Consider the following 15,238-nt stretch of genomic DNA (forward strand, 5'->3'; position numbering starts at 1 on the left):
TGCGTTAAGAAATCTGTTGTATCAAATGGGAAAAAAGCTTTGTGACATAAAATTGCACTAGCCCGGTGATAATGACACTAGATGTCACTAGACAGTTGCCCTGATGAGAATATACTTATCCCGGGCATTCGGACAAGTGCTTAGATCGGACCCTGTCGTCAAATTTTGATCCACAACAGAATTGGATCCAGAATTTTGAAAAACCAACAAGACTTATTCATAAATATTCAAATGAGCCAACTTGAAGACTTGTAGTGAAGACTACTAGTAGTGAATGATTAACCCTGAACTGGCTCCATCATCATCATCATCATCATCATCATCATCATCATCATTATCATCGTCGCCATCATCATCTGTAAGAAATGTTATGCAAAAAATATTTTGGGTGTTTGTGTGAGTTTGTAAATAAGATTTCAAATGTCTCAATATTGAAAGTCGATTGAGTCGATCAATTAACTTGTTAATTAAGCGGTTAACCCGTTAATTAAGTAAATAACTAGTTAATTAAGAAATTTATCATGAATTTGATTGACAGTGGTAATCAGTAAGATGGGTGATTTTCGCGAAGTGAAACAATTTTAAAGATTTAAATATAGGATGGGTGATTTGTTTGTAGAAAGTGGTGTTTTTGAAACGTGTTTGTTATATATAACCATTGATTAATTATGATATTGTGCAATTATCAACATCAATAGTTTTTCATATTTGATGAATTTTGATGATAAACATTCCAGAAAAATAAAACATGTTTTTATCAAATAATGGAACTGAATTTGTTTCAAATGTTTCTCGTCTCCGGAACTGGGCGTCTATGATGTACCAGTACCAAGTCTCTAGAAAACAGGGGGTTTTTGGTCCACTGATTGAAGGAACTAGGGTTCCATTGTCTACAAGGGCTTCATCTCCGGAACTAGGTCAGAGTTAGATAGAGGGTGTCCCGGGTTCGAACCCAGTAATTACTGATACTGATTCAGAGTGGTCGATGCCGAATAGAGGATGTGCAGGGGTGTCGCGGGTTCGAACCCAGTTATTACTGACACTGATTCAGAGTGGTCCTGATGCTGATAGATGATGTACTGTAGACCAGACCGTATGGTGCTGCCGCTATGCTCATCGTTAGCGGGATTTTCACACACTAATGCAAGTCAACTCTGGCAACCTAGGGTTAATGGCAGAAACTCGATTGCCAGAGTTAACTTGCGTTAGTGTATGAAAATCCCGCTAACGATGAGCATAGCGGCAGCACTGTACGGTAAAATGTTGATATCTTAAACAAAAGTGATTACTGGTTACTAGGATTCAGAGTGATCCTGATGCTGAATAGGCATAGTACAGGGGTGTCTCGGGTTCGAACCTAGTAATTACTGACACTGATTCAGAGTGCGGGCCCTGATGCTGAATAGATGATGTACTGCAGTCCCGACTGTACGGTGCTGCCGCTATGCTCATCGTTAGCGAGATTTTCATACACTAACGCAAGTCAACTCTGGCAAGCTAGGGTTAAATGGCAGAAACTCGATTGCCAGAGTTAACTTGCGTTAGTGTATGAAAATCCCGCTAACGATGAGCATAGCGACAGCACCGTACGGTAAAATGTTGATATCTTAACAAAAGTTATTACTGGTTACCAAGATTCAGAGTTATCCTGATGCTGAATAGACATTGTACAGAGGGGGTCCCGGGTTCGAACCCTTAATTACTGAGGCTGGTCCTGATGCTGAATAAAGGATGTACAGGGGTGTCCCGGGTTCGAACCCAATAATTACTGACGCTGATTCAGAGTGGTCCTGATGCTGAATAGACGAGAACTTTGAACCTAGGGGTCCATTGTCTGCAACTTTGTCCTGTCTCTAGAACTAGGGGGTCATTCATTGTCTACAAGAAAATTTTGTATGTATAAAACTTTATTTACGAATATTTACAATTGTGAAGGAAATTTTATCATTACATGGAATCCTGGAGCGAATTTCAGACATAATTTATTCAAACTCCTCATAGATTTACGTAAATGCGATGATTAATTTAAGCCGTCTGTCGTCATCTAGAAACAGCAGACGCTTTATTCACGTTCCGATTTCTCCGAAATATATCTTCTTATCACTTGATACTGATGCGACTGAAAATATAAGTAAATATGAATGAATTTAGGATTGTTTGTGGATCCAGTTTCACAGTTCTCTGTCTGATGTGATCGAGTTTGCTTTAATTGCAACTATTTCCGTGTCTAAACTGCTATATACTCAAAACCGAGGAACTGTGTCCTGGAACAATGTTGATGACATTTTATCTGGACTCGATTCCTTACAGTTCTAGGTTAGATTTTGATTTCGAGCAAGGTGATATCAGATATTCTAATGCTTATGATCATCACAGGGTCCGATCTACGGAATGAGAGGCACTTGCCGGGGGGCAAGCATATCTGAAATTTTGCTTGCCCCCCTCCAAAAGCTACTTGCCCTACACAGGCAGTCCGATTGGTAGCACTATGATTCCTTTTCTGAAAAATCTTCCATTTTATCGCGAAAAGGAAATGCGTTAAGAAATCTGTTGTATGGAACGGGAAAAAAGCTTTGTGACATAAAATTACACTAGCCCTGGGGACAAGTGATAATGATAACCTACTTGCCCTGATGAGAATATACTTATCGCGGGCAATTGGACTTAGTGCTTAGATCGGACCCTGTCGTCAAATTTTAATCCACAACAGAATTGGATCCGGAATTTTGAAGAACCAACATAACTAATTCATAAATATTCAAATGAACCAACTTGAAGACTTACTGCAGATAGATTGAAAAAATATCAATATATGAATATTTAAATGAACATTCGAACTTACTGATTGGTTCAAAAAAACATAATAATATGAATATTCAAATGAGGAGACGGACTTACTGATTGGTTCAAACGGATGGAAATCAGTTTCGTTGACGGAGCCAGCATGTCCGGGTAGTTTGTACAGAATTCTACGTGACGTCGTGTCCCAGATATAAACAAACCGATCTCCTGAACCGGCGGTCACCTGACTTCCGTCTGCCGACCACGATACGCGTAATAAATTCTACAATACAAAAATTAGAAAGAAATTCTTTAAAAAATGTTGTTTACGATTTTCTTTTTCATAGCAAAACATCTGGACCAAAGATCTTGATTTAAATTTGCAGACCAGATTTTTTCTTGAATAGAAAATAAATTGCCACTCAATTCTATGAGCCTTTTTCAAACATGATTAACAAACTAAACAGGCTGGCCACTTTGTGCCATTTTCATAAATCCCCTTATCCATTTTCATAAATCCCTGATGATTCTATTGGGTCACACAAAATTCCCCGAGAAAATCAGAAAAATTTCTAAGTTTGAAATGTTCTGATTCATTCATTTTTTATTGAATCAAGTAGACCTACTGATAAACGTGTGGTCAATAACATTTCCGGTAAAATTTGTCAAATTCTTTTGCAAAATTTTCCCTGAGTTTTCCAGTAAATGGCCACTCTGTTATAAACTCATAGAATTCAATTGAAACATCATTTTATTAGTTTTGCTGAAATTTAAACCGTAAATTTAAACAGTGAAACCGTGCGGGTTGCAGCAGTGAAACCGTACGGGTTGCAACAGTGAAACCGTGCGGGTTGCAACAGTGAAACCGTACGGGTTGCAGCAGCGAAACCGTACGGGTTGCAACAGCGAAACCGTACGGGTTACAACAGCGAAACCGTACGGGTTACAACAGCGAGACCGTGCGGGTTGCAACAGTGAAACCGTGCGGGTTGCAACAGTGAAACCGTGCGGGTTGCAACAGTGAAACCGTACGGGTTGCAACAGCGAAACCGTGCGGGTTGCAACAGCGAAACCGTACGGGTTGCAACAGTGAAACCGTGCGGGTTGCAACAGCGAAACCGTACGGGTTGCAACAGTGAAACCGTGCGGGTTGCAACAGTGAAACCGTACGGGTTGCAGCAGTGAAACCGTACGGGTTGCAACAGTGAAACCGTACGGGTTGCAGCAGTGAAACCGTGAAGAGTCTGGTCAGTAACTTGTCTGTTTACCTTTTCGAATGTATGTTGATTTCCTTGGAAAATTTTTACGCATCGTTCCTGAGGCGCAAACGGACGAACATCCCAAATACGCACTGAAAAATTTATCAGAAAATCTTGTCAACTCTTTCTATGGAACATCATTTTAGAAGTTTTTGAGGAGTCGTAGGGACCCTGAGAGGGTTCTTCTACTAACCTGTATTATCCATAGCAGTTGTGAGTAAATAGGAACCGTCCGGACTCAAACGCATTCCAGTTACAGTATCAGAGTGACCCCTCATTCTGTATAATAGCGAGTTCTTCCTTAAATCCCAAATCTGAAAAAAAACAAACAACTTAATATTCTGTTGAGGGACTCGTGAAAACCGCCTCATTTTGATTGCGATCATATTCATTCCGACATTCATCTAATTGGGACGGTATTTTTGGTCCATCAGCACAAAACTCTGCTAAGGGATCATTCATTTATTACGTACGCATAAAATTTGAATTTTTCGACCCCCCCCTCCTCCCCCTGTACGCAAAATCGGCCATTTTTTCGTATACATTAAGTATTACAGTACACTATTCCACTGACCCCTCCCCCTCCCCTAATGCGTACGTAATAAATAAATGACCCCTATCAATTTATCCATGTATGAATGTAAATTCAATGTTAAATAAATAATCATTATTACAATATATTTACCTTGATGTCATTATCGATGCCGCCCGACATGATCTGTTCAGCTGTATCACTGAACGTCACAGACGTCACCTGATACGTGTTTTGAAACGTCCAAATTTCACCTTTCTTTCGAGAATCCCATAACTGTCAAAAGAGAAACAGTAATTCAGCGACTTACTTACTAAAAACCAGTTTGATTCTGGTAACCACTAATTTTGGTGTTGTAACCAATCTAACAACTTAAGACCAGTCTAAGCTCATTTTAGTTCTATAACCAATCTAACAACATAAGACCAGTCTAAGCTCATTTTGGTTCTATAACCAATCTAACAACTTAAGACCAGTCTAAGCTCATTTTAGTTCTATAACCAATCTAACAACTTAAGACCAGTCTAAGCTCATTTTGGTTCTATAACCAATCTAACAACTTAAGACCAGTCTAAGCTCATTTTAGTTCTATAACCAATCTAACAACTTAAGACCAGTCTAAGCTCATTTTGGTTCTATAACCAATCTAACAACTTAAGACCAGTCTAAACTCATTTTGGTTCTACAACCAATCTAACAACTTAAGACCAGTCTAAACTCATTTTGGTTCTACAACCAATCTAACAATTTAAGACCAGTCTAAACTCATTTTTGTTCTATAACCAATCTAACAACTTAAGATCAGTCGAAGCTCATATTAGTTCTATAACCAATCTAACAACTTAAGACCAGTCTAAGCTCATATTAGTTCTACAACCAATCAAACAACTTAAGACCAGTCTAAACTCATTTTGGTTCTACAACCAATCTAACAACTTAAGACCAGTCTAAGCTCATTTTGGTTCTACAACCAATCTAACAACTTAAGACCAATGAAGGCTAATTTTCATTTTAGAAATAATCTAATATCTTAAGACCAGTCTAAGCTCATTACAGTTCTATAACCTATATCTAGATCATAAGGCTGGTCTGAATCATTCAAGTTTGAATCCCACTCAAGTTTGAACTACAGCCTAGTTTAGAACCTCATCGGAATAAGACGCAGAATAGGTTAAATTAGTGTTATGATGAATGAGGATGATAAACATACCTTGACAGTTCCATCATCACTACCGCTGCAGATCAGCTGAGGACCTCGACGAGCGAGATTCACTGTGTTTACAAACGTCTGGTGACCTTTCAATCGTTTAATTCTCTGTCCGGTCATTACGTCCCACAATGCCACAGTTTTATCGGACGATGCTGTGCACAGCGTACTATCAGCAACGGAAAAAAAATTCAAAATATTGCACTGAATTCATCAAAACAGTTAGGTCTATAAAATTCTGAAGATAAACGTATTTTAAAAACGAACACAGGGATCTTACAGATCGGGGAATCCAAAATGCCCTGATATAATTCCCGGATTGAATTATGATATCCTCAGTGGAGGCAGTTTCTTATCAAGATGTTCCTTGTGCCACTCGTCACCAGCAAGAACAACAAGACACCAAAAATTCAAATTCCCTGATTAAATTATAAGATATCCTCAGTTGGAACTGTTTCTTATCAAGAGGTTCCTTGTGTCAATGGACACCAACAAGAACAGCAGGACACCAAAAATTCAAATTCCCTGATTGAATTATAAGATATCCTCGGTGAGGGCTGTTTCTTATCGAGACGTTCCTTCACCAGCAAGAACAAGAAACCAAAAATTCAAACTTCTTGATTTTCACGAAAAGAGTCGGAATTCCCTGAATCTCTGTAGGTAATAATAAATGACTCCAAAATCCCCTAACCCGTAGAAACCCTATGAACATCATACTATGTCATGTATGGTTACTTACTTGATGTCCGTGGACCATTGGAGTTCCATCACAGCTCCAGAATGACCTTTCAGGATTCCCAGATTCTGACATTCCCCGTACACTGTCCACAAATCTACAAAACAATCATTAACAATTCCTCATATAATCTCGGGGTCTTAAGTTGTCTGTACCTTAAGCCGGGCGTAGGTCGGCCTTGCGACGCCATCGTCGCGTCACGAGTGGGGGCGTAAGTCGGTTGCGACGCGATTGTCAGCGACTGTGTGCGACTAGTTGCTCCCAGTTGCAAGAGCGTGCAGGTCGGTTGCGACGGTCGCGTCGCGTCGCAGAAAGTAGAACATGTGCGACTCATTGCGACTGGCAGTCGCAACCCGTCACTGGCAGTCGCAAGGTAGCGTAGGTCGGTGAGTCGTTGCGACGCTATCGTCGCTGGCGGTCGCAGTGAGTTACAAGCCGTCGCAAGGCCGACCTACGCCCGCCTTTAGTACCGTACTAAAATGGTCTTAGATTCAGTCTAGATTTAAGCCATGACTAGTATAAAACTGGCAGCAGGGGTTTAGAATTTAAACGACATTTGAACCTGCGTCGAGAAGAAAACACAATATCCGTGTATGATGAATAAATGCGAGAAATCCCACAATAAATACTGTCAAAACGAGAAACAGAATAGCAGGCGTACTGATCAGGAGCCATCATCAGGAGTACGCCTGATATATATACTCTTCTATTCAAGTTTCTCATTTTGGCTGAATTCACTGTGGGATTTCTCGTGTTTTAACATTTGAACCTGTCGGTCATCCTTATTACCGAGATGACGTATTTTACCGAGATGAACCGAGATGAAATGAAATATAGCATATTTATTTATTCCTTATCGATTTTAACACTTGAAATCATGTTATATCAGTAATAAATACCTTCTAGAGTCATTTTTTACATATTTTTTTTATTAAAAAAAATTTTGACTTCAAATACGTAAACTCGGTTAGCAATAAAATTTCATTGAATTTGATTGATCGACGATCTCATCTCGGTAAAGTTAAGTTATTTTTCTACAAAAATATCCGACAAAATATGTAAAATATGACTCCAGCAGGTATTTATTACTGACATGATATGATTTCAATTGTTAAAATCGATAAGGAATAAATAAATATGTTATATTTCATTTCATCTCGGTTGATCTCGGTAAAATACGTCATCTCGGTAATAAGGATGACCGGAACCTGTTTCGTGATAATACTTACAGATAAGACGATCGAATCCTGCTGAGGCGAAGTACTGTCCGTCAGGTGAGAATTTACCGCAGAATATTTCACCCTCGTGACCGGTTAGAAGCATTATAGGAGCTTCCAGGTTAGACGTACGAGCTGAACCCTGTCACATATAGAAAAATAAAGAAAACCCTTAAGACTTAAGAAAAATAGATACCTGGGGCCAGTTGCTCAAAAGTTGGTAAGAGTTAACCAGTGGATAGGTGACAATTAAAAGTTCATTGTTACTATGGTATCTATCCACTGGTTATCTTTAACAACTTTTGAACAACTGGCCCCTGGTTTTATTTCTGCTTAAGTTTTAAGTAGACCTGGTCCCACCGCCTATCTACCCTGAATTTAACTTTCTTAAAATCAAGACCAAGCTTACAATAAAAGCCCAGAGGGTAGAAATGAACTAATTGATTGATTACAAAATCTTTTTTGCAGTACCAGTCCAGTTTACAAAATGACCCGGGTAGGCCAGAGCCGGCCGGCAGAGCCAGAGGTCAGAGGAGCAATAATTTATATGTGAATCAAGCAAGGACGAGGTTAAATTTTTCAGTGACCTGTCTGGGATGCGGTTGTTTAGTTTCGCGGTCGGATATTATTAGTTTCTCAAACCAATATCTATCAATATCATAAGGTGTACATGTTTATAGAAACAATAAAATATTTGAATTTGAATTGACGATGCTTACCGCTTCAATAACGGCGTTGTCCCTGCCGTAAATCGCTATCGAATCCGTTTTAGACTTTTTAGCGGGCACCAGAGCACCTTCCATCGCTTTACGCTTCAAATCCATTCTCACAAATTCCGAATTTTCAATAAGGATGAGAAAAAAATTGAAAAATTTATTGTTCTTCAAAGAAACCCGGAAGTAGTGCCGGCTTGTGCTAAATACCGATAATTCAATTCAATTCAATAAAGATTTATTCTATCCGAGTATTGATAAATAATGAGACAGACCGACCCGGCAATGGAATAGAAACCTGACTTAACAAAACTTACAGAGACCGACCAAAATGGACAAACCAACCAAAAGTTATTTGAATATAGAATTGCTCCATGGTACTGGTCATCTCATATCGAATCATCTCGAATCTGTGTGACCAGCAGGGTCTTACCCGTGTCGACAACCAACCTTTTTATCCTCTTTTCAGCACAAAACCGGAATCCAGAATAAAATCGAATGAACATTTCACTGAAGAGATTGAATGAATGAATTTATTTACATAACTAAATAATACAAATGCATGAAAATTGGTCGTCAAAAACTTCAGGAATTTGTCGATGTTGTTTTTGATCGTTTCTGTTTTACTGATTCTAGAATTGTTTTCTGTACGACTGGATAGATTTTTAAACACGACGTCACGGCGACTTTCACAGCCTGCAAAACATCAATATACCGATTACAAGAAAATATATTTTACATGTAGTAGCCAGACCTGGAGGTTGTCTTAAATGTCACAGCACAAATCTGAGGTGTATTCCAGGGCATTCGGATCAGGGATCTGGGTCGTTACCACAATGAATTGAAGTTGAGGGCTCGTGATAATCAGAGATAATTAGCCCCAAGGCAAACAGAGTCCGAGGCATATGGCAAGCTTGGTCAGGGGCATGTAATAATCAGAGGCAAGCAACTTCAGGGTAAGCTGGGTCCGGAGCACGTGAAAAGCAGAGCCATTAATTTCAGGGTAAACAGGTCTCGGGCACGTCATAATCAGAGCCAATAAACTTAAGCAGAGCTCGGGGCACAGAGAGGCGCAGTGGCCGAGTGGGTTAAGCCGCCGGTCACTGGTCTCGTCAATCCAGGGTTTATGGGTTCAAACCCTGGTGGCGACAGAGTTTCTTGGTCGAAGGTTCTTCCCTGGTCTCTCCTCAATTAGGAAAGGAAATTTCAAACCCGCTAATAATGTCCTGTGTGGCAATCGGCTCCAGGTTACCTACAGTGCCTCACAAGTAACAAATTCACAGTTATCTTTAAAACGAACCTGAGAAATATTTTCCAGTAGCATTTGTCCGACGAGTGCAGAGCATGAAATCTGATTCAACGACGGCAGGTAACCGATAGTAACCATCCCATTGTTAATAGACTCACAGTTGCGAACCTGCATAACAAAGAGTTTTCAATATATCATGTTATCAATCAACACACCTGCAGTTTATTTCTTCTGCTGCTGACCACAATAAACTCAACATATGACGATTAATTTAATAAGTGGCAAATTTAACCCCCCACCCCCATCGCTAATGTTTGCTGATTTTTACCCCCCCCCCCCCTGTAACACCACTGATGTTTGCTGATATTTTAAGCCCCTTACTCAGACTTCTCATGAATGCGTACATTCAAACTTGGCTAAAGTCATCACATTCCTAAAGTTGTCTTAGTTTTTGATTCCCAATTCAATTTACTAAATATAATTCATCTTCCAAATACGACTACTTCAGCAAATTTGATATGTACACATTGGCAGACGTGGGCATCTCTGACCCCCTCCTCCTACGCTCTACTTCACTAACGACTTTGTATCGAATATAATTTTCAGAGAAAACATTCTTCACCTACCTCCGTGAAGCTGGCTCCCGGTTCCCGGTTCGGCTCCCGAATCAAAATCATTTTCAATCGGGAGCCCAATCCGGAACCGGGAACCGGGAGCCAGCTTCAGGGGGGTTCTTCACCTGTGGTTTGTACTCCTCTTCATTCGTCGGATCTAGAATCATCGTTTCGTCCGTCTGTCTCTGAGAGCGTTGAAATAAAAACGTCATATCGATGAAAGAATTACAACCTGAGAGAGACCTAGGTTGTAGGTTGAAGTGTTTTAGGGTTTAGCGACACCCTTTTTTGCTCTATAGATTTAACAAACTAAAATTGAACTGATTTGACTCAAGAACTTGAAACTTACAACAGTTGTTCCTATGACGATATCGTACATCTCGATTTCTGCATCGGCCAGTGCTACCGATGCGCACGTTATTGCAGCTGCAAGTGCTGGATATATAGAATAGAAAATATCTTAATCAGGTACAAAAGTTTTAGGATTTTAGATTCTAGTGTCTTGGAAGATGTGGATTGCAAGGGACCGTCAACAATTTTCAGAGACTGTTCCTGACAATCAGGGGACAGCAAACAATTTTCAGAGACAGTCGCTGACAATTGGGGGACAGTAAACCGTTTTCAGAGATTGTTGCTGACAATCAGGGGACAGTAAAGAATTTTCAGAGACAGTTGCTGACAATTGGGGGACAGTAAACCGTTTTCAGAGATTGTTGCTGACAATCAGGGGACAGTAAACCATTTTCAGAGACTGTTCCTGTCAATCGGGGGACAGTAAATAATTTTCAAAGACTGTTCCTGACAATCAGGGGACAGTAAACCATTTTCCGAGACTGTTCCTATCAATCGGGGGACAGTAAACTATTTTCAGAGACTGCTCCTAAAAATTAGGGGACAGTAAGCCATTTTCAGAGACTGTTCCAGACAAAAGGACTTTATTTTACGCACCTGATCCATCATCTTGTAGAACTGTTACAAACACATCAACAATCGCTTTTGGAAATTTATCCTAAATTACAAATCAAAAAACAAAGCTTAATTTCGAGGAAATTATCCACGAATCAAGGAATTCAATCTGTTTATTACTTACCAAACAGACAGCTGGCTCGAGCGTTTCCATGACAATAACTGACATATCTTTATCGTGATTATCGAGTTGATGAGATCGTCTACGCTGAGTGGAGAATGTCGCGTATTTCAGCTCACACGATAACTGTCCGTTCATACTGAAATCTTCACGACGGGCGACCTGCCGTGGTCCGTACCTGTGTGGAAAAATAGAGCCAACATATCAAATGAACTAATGTTAAAGCTGCAGTAGACTCCGTTCAAGCCACAACAAAAATTCGGAGTTGGATGATACAGCAGACTCCGCCTAAGTCAGATCTTTTGACTAGAGAGTGATATCTCATTGGGACGGTACAGAATCTGCTCAAGTCAGATCCACAGGGGCTTGTATTTGAAGTTTGGGGGTGAATTGTAGCTTAGATCATTCAGTATCCCTGGTACCGGTACTATATATATAAAAAGAATTATAGTACCAGAGATACTGGATGATCTAAGCTACAGTTCACCCCCAAACTTCAAATACGAGCCCCTGTGGTTGGATCTTTTGACTAGAGAGTGATATCCGAGATGGATGATACAATAGACTCTGTTCAAGTCAGATCTTTTGACTAGAGAGTGATATCTGAGTTGGATGATACATTAGACTGAACTCAAGTCAGATCTTTTGAGTTGAGAGTGATATCTGAGTTGGATGATACATTAGACTCAACTCAAGTCAGATCTTTTGAGTTGAGAGTAATATCTGAGTTGGATGGAATAGTGTTAATGGGATCTACTGACTAATTAGAGAGACTTACACGGCACACATGACTTTAGTTTGACCGATTTCAATGTAAGCCGAACCTTTTGCTTTACTGATCACTCCCGCTTGTACAACTACAATATAGAAACATCAACAAATAGCAAACTTTTCAGCAAAAACTGCTTTGAGTTTTCTTGAGCTTGTCATGACATTAGTGTTTTCAGGAAACTTACAAACGGGTCGAAGTTGATCGTGATTTCTGTCGTCAGCTCTTCGACCGTTTTCATCTAGTAGAGTCTGAAACATAGTTATTGTGGATTTTTCGTTTTCTTTTTGAATTTCGCTTGAACAGCTGTTGAATTGAAATGAATCGAAATCGAACAAATAAATATTTACATGTTTTGAGTCGATGTCAACTCCGACTGCAAACTTTGGCGGATAGAAAGTTTCCTCTGGACCGTTTATTCTTCTTGTATCACCAGGCATTGTCGTGTTTAGTTTTATTTCGGTCGTGTAACTACTAAAATTATTCAGTGTCTATTTAGTGTTGTGTTAAATCGTGGTGATCATGGGGGCTGACATCTTTGATTCCGCCACTTTCGGGCTCGAATCCCGACTTTAAGTACGCTAGCGAATAATCTTATTTTCAATTTACCAATACGAATAAGATTTCAGGTGCGTAACCACCATCTAGTTTATTTGTTTGATATCTTAATAACATGATGAATTGTGAAATTCACTGCGGCTTATCCAGTTTGTTAACCGTCAAGTGCTGCCTCTATAAATATCGTTGACGGTGAATTTGTGAACTAACTTATCATTATCACCCGCATGCCACAGTAGGAACACTGGGTTATGAGTTAGTTCACATATTCACCGCTTATGTTATACATAGCGGCAGCACTAGACGGTCAAAATCCGGCAGCGGGATTATCTGAAGGTTCGAACACTATCGAGAGAGCGATAACCCATTATCCAGTTTCATAGAACTAGAAAGGTTTACAGTAGACTACGCCCTATTACTCAGACATATCCGTCTCGGAGTTCAGAGTAACTCGGAAATAACGAAATCATTGATAGCGGCTTCCTAACTATGAATTCCATGATATCATGCTTCAGTGTTTGAGTACCTCGGGCCAACTTGCTGGTCGTCTAGTCCGGTCAAGATCGGTGACGTTTACCGCAATTTCTTCGATTTTAATGTAATGAAATTGATATACAGTGGAACCTCGTTACAGCGAACTTCAAGGGACCAGAAAATCTGTTCGTTTTAACCGATAGTTCGTTATATCCAGTACTAAATCAATTGAATTTTCTATATATTAAGATTTTATTTATATATTTAAGATACAATATTCAATAAAATTACTACAAATGAAAGATACACTGCTTAGATAATATCTAAGCAGTCGATTCCAGAAGGGTAGCATTTGTGACATTGTAAAGGGAAAAAATCTATTATAATTTATTATTAGTTAAAAACAAACACGATTCTAATCGATATAATATCTCATTAGCATAATATATAAGCAAAATTATAGTATTATCACGGTTGGCACTTAAGCATGGTATTATTATGACATGTCGTTATAGTAGTTACTGGTCAGCCCTGATTGGTATCACCTGCCACAGTTCAGCATATCCAAATAGAACTTCGCTATAAACTGTCGGTTCATACCAAATTCTCTCCAATCGCAAGTTCGCTTTCAGCGCTTTTTCGTTGAGGACATCCATAAATCCAACATGGTTTCCGTAACTAAAAACAGCCCTCCCGCCCGGGCGCAGGTGGCCGTGTGCTTCGGTTATGAAACGACAGATAGCCTCGTAACCGGGATCAGTAATACTACGGTCCAGTATGTTCAACTGTCCAGCCTTTTCGATTGGTTGATAAAGATTAGGAGTATGCCAGAAAATCAAATCAAACTTTTCATCTTCGCGAATATTTTCGTAAACGTCGGAATATCGCACGTCTCCCGGGACGGCGTAACGCTCAAAATTCACTTTAGTATTCTCTAAAGCTTGTCGGTTGATGTCGGTCGCCAACACGTAACTGAGCTTCGATTTATTGCGTAAATAATGTACGACGCTCATGCAACCAGTTCCGCATCCGATTTCTAACATTCTAGCGCCCTCTACTGTCTCTTGCGGTAGATTCAGCGCCATCGAATTTACACCGCTGCGATGGTACACGTTTTGAAAATTAACGAATTTCTCACCACAATATTCAAACTCACGTCGACCTCCGTTGTCTGCAATCAACTTCTGTTTCGATTCTTGCAGACGCTTGTATTCTGCGAAAATCGTGTTAGTTTTGTCCAATTTTTCTTGACCCGAAGGAGTCGCCATTTTCTTCGTCAACAATTTCTCTCAGCAGCGAATTGCACTATCATAGACGGTATGCACGCTATTAGAGAAAAGACCACGAAACACAGAAAAAAAACTTTTAGAGGATTTTGACGACGTTTCAGATCAAATGTTACATATAAGCCGTTACAATTGCTATAAGCCGTTACAATTGCTATAAGCCGTTACAATTGCTACATATAAGCCGTTACAATTGCTATAAGCCGTTACAATTGATACAAGCCGTTACAATTGCTACACATAACCATTTATTAATGACGTGTTACTAAGTAACGAATGATGCAGGGTCAATTACTGGACCCGATTCAACTTGCTGTCCCGTGAGGGAACCCGGTTCAAGATGCTGTCCCGTGATAGGACCCGATTCAACTTACTGCCCCTTAAGAGTACCCGATTTTAAATACTTTGAGAGGACCTAATTTTAAATACTTTGAGAAGACCTGATTTTTAACACTGTCTCGTGAGAGGACCCAATTTTTAATACTGTCCCGTGAGAGGCTATCGGTATGACTCTCCTCAAAGCATAAACAAATCGTATATTATGTGAAATGATGTTCAGTTATTTATTTATCAAAATCTGTAAACCATATTACATTCGAAGACTATTATTCATATTTGAACATAAACAAGATACGTTGGAATTCGAAATTATTAATTGAGCATTTTAGATTACTAAATCTTTGTCACCAAACTAAAATATTACCTATCATTTGATTATTAATTATCACTTTACACGGTAAAAAAGGTTATCATCTT

The 15,238-nt window shown here is 39.5% G+C and overlaps 2 protein-coding genes across 2 annotated transcripts; both read right to left on the minus strand.

Moving 5' to 3' along the window:
* Positions 1-1,897: 1,897 nt before the first annotated feature.
* LOC141909760 (U5 small nuclear ribonucleoprotein 40 kDa protein-like) lies at positions 1,898-8,636 on the minus strand. The gene is made up of 9 exons (XM_074800363.1): positions 8,452-8,636; positions 7,745-7,874; positions 6,519-6,612; positions 5,783-5,948; positions 4,726-4,848; positions 4,234-4,354; positions 4,050-4,132; positions 2,899-3,064; positions 1,898-2,119 (listed from the first exon to the last, which is right to left on the minus strand). The coding sequence occupies exons 1-9, from the start codon at positions 8,554-8,556 to the stop codon at positions 2,067-2,069; spliced, it is 1,041 nt and encodes a 346-aa protein (XP_074656464.1). The 5' UTR covers positions 8,557-8,636; the 3' UTR covers positions 1,898-2,066.
* Positions 8,637-9,005: 369 nt separating this feature from the next.
* On the minus strand, positions 9,006-12,703 carry LOC141909957 (exosome complex component MTR3-like). The gene is made up of 9 exons (XM_074800642.1): positions 12,515-12,703; positions 12,352-12,415; positions 12,174-12,252; positions 11,399-11,573; positions 11,257-11,317; positions 10,658-10,743; positions 10,434-10,493; positions 9,746-9,862; positions 9,006-9,141 (listed from the first exon to the last, which is right to left on the minus strand). Exons 1-9 carry the CDS (start codon positions 12,602-12,604, stop codon positions 9,031-9,033), a joined length of 843 nt encoding a protein of 280 aa, XP_074656743.1. The 5' UTR covers positions 12,605-12,703; the 3' UTR covers positions 9,006-9,030.
* Positions 12,704-15,238: the final 2,535 nt, after the last annotated feature.

This window comes from Tubulanus polymorphus, chromosome 8, assembly GCF_964204645.1.
Source record: "Tubulanus polymorphus chromosome 8, tnTubPoly1.2, whole genome shotgun sequence".
NCBI lineage: Eukaryota > Metazoa > Nemertea > Palaeonemertea > Tubulaniformes > Tubulanidae > Tubulanus > Tubulanus polymorphus.

Coding starts and splice junctions, on each gene's coding strand:
- LOC141909760 (XM_074800363.1), bottom strand. CDS start 8,556: ATGGATTTGAAGCGTAAAGCGATGGAAGGTGCTCTGGTGCCCGCTAAA. Junction 7,875..8,451: donor ACAACGCCGTTATTGAAGCG/GTAAGCATCGTC, acceptor TATATGTGACAG/GGTTCAGCTCGTACGTCTAA. Junction 4,849..5,782: donor GTGATGATGGAACTGTCAAG/GTATGTTTATCA, acceptor CTCTTTTGACAG/TTATGGGATTCTCGAAAGAA.
- LOC141909957 (XM_074800642.1), bottom strand. CDS start 12,604: ATGCCTGGTGATACAAGAAGAATAAACGGTCCAGAGGAAACTTTCTAT. Junction 12,253..12,351: donor CGATCAACTTCGACCCGTTT/GTAAGTTTCCTG, acceptor TCTATATTGTAG/TTGTACAAGCGGGAGTGATC. Junction 9,863..10,433: donor AAGAGGAGTACAAACCACAG/GTGAAGAACCCC, acceptor TTTGTTATGCAG/GTTCGCAACTGTGAGTCTAT.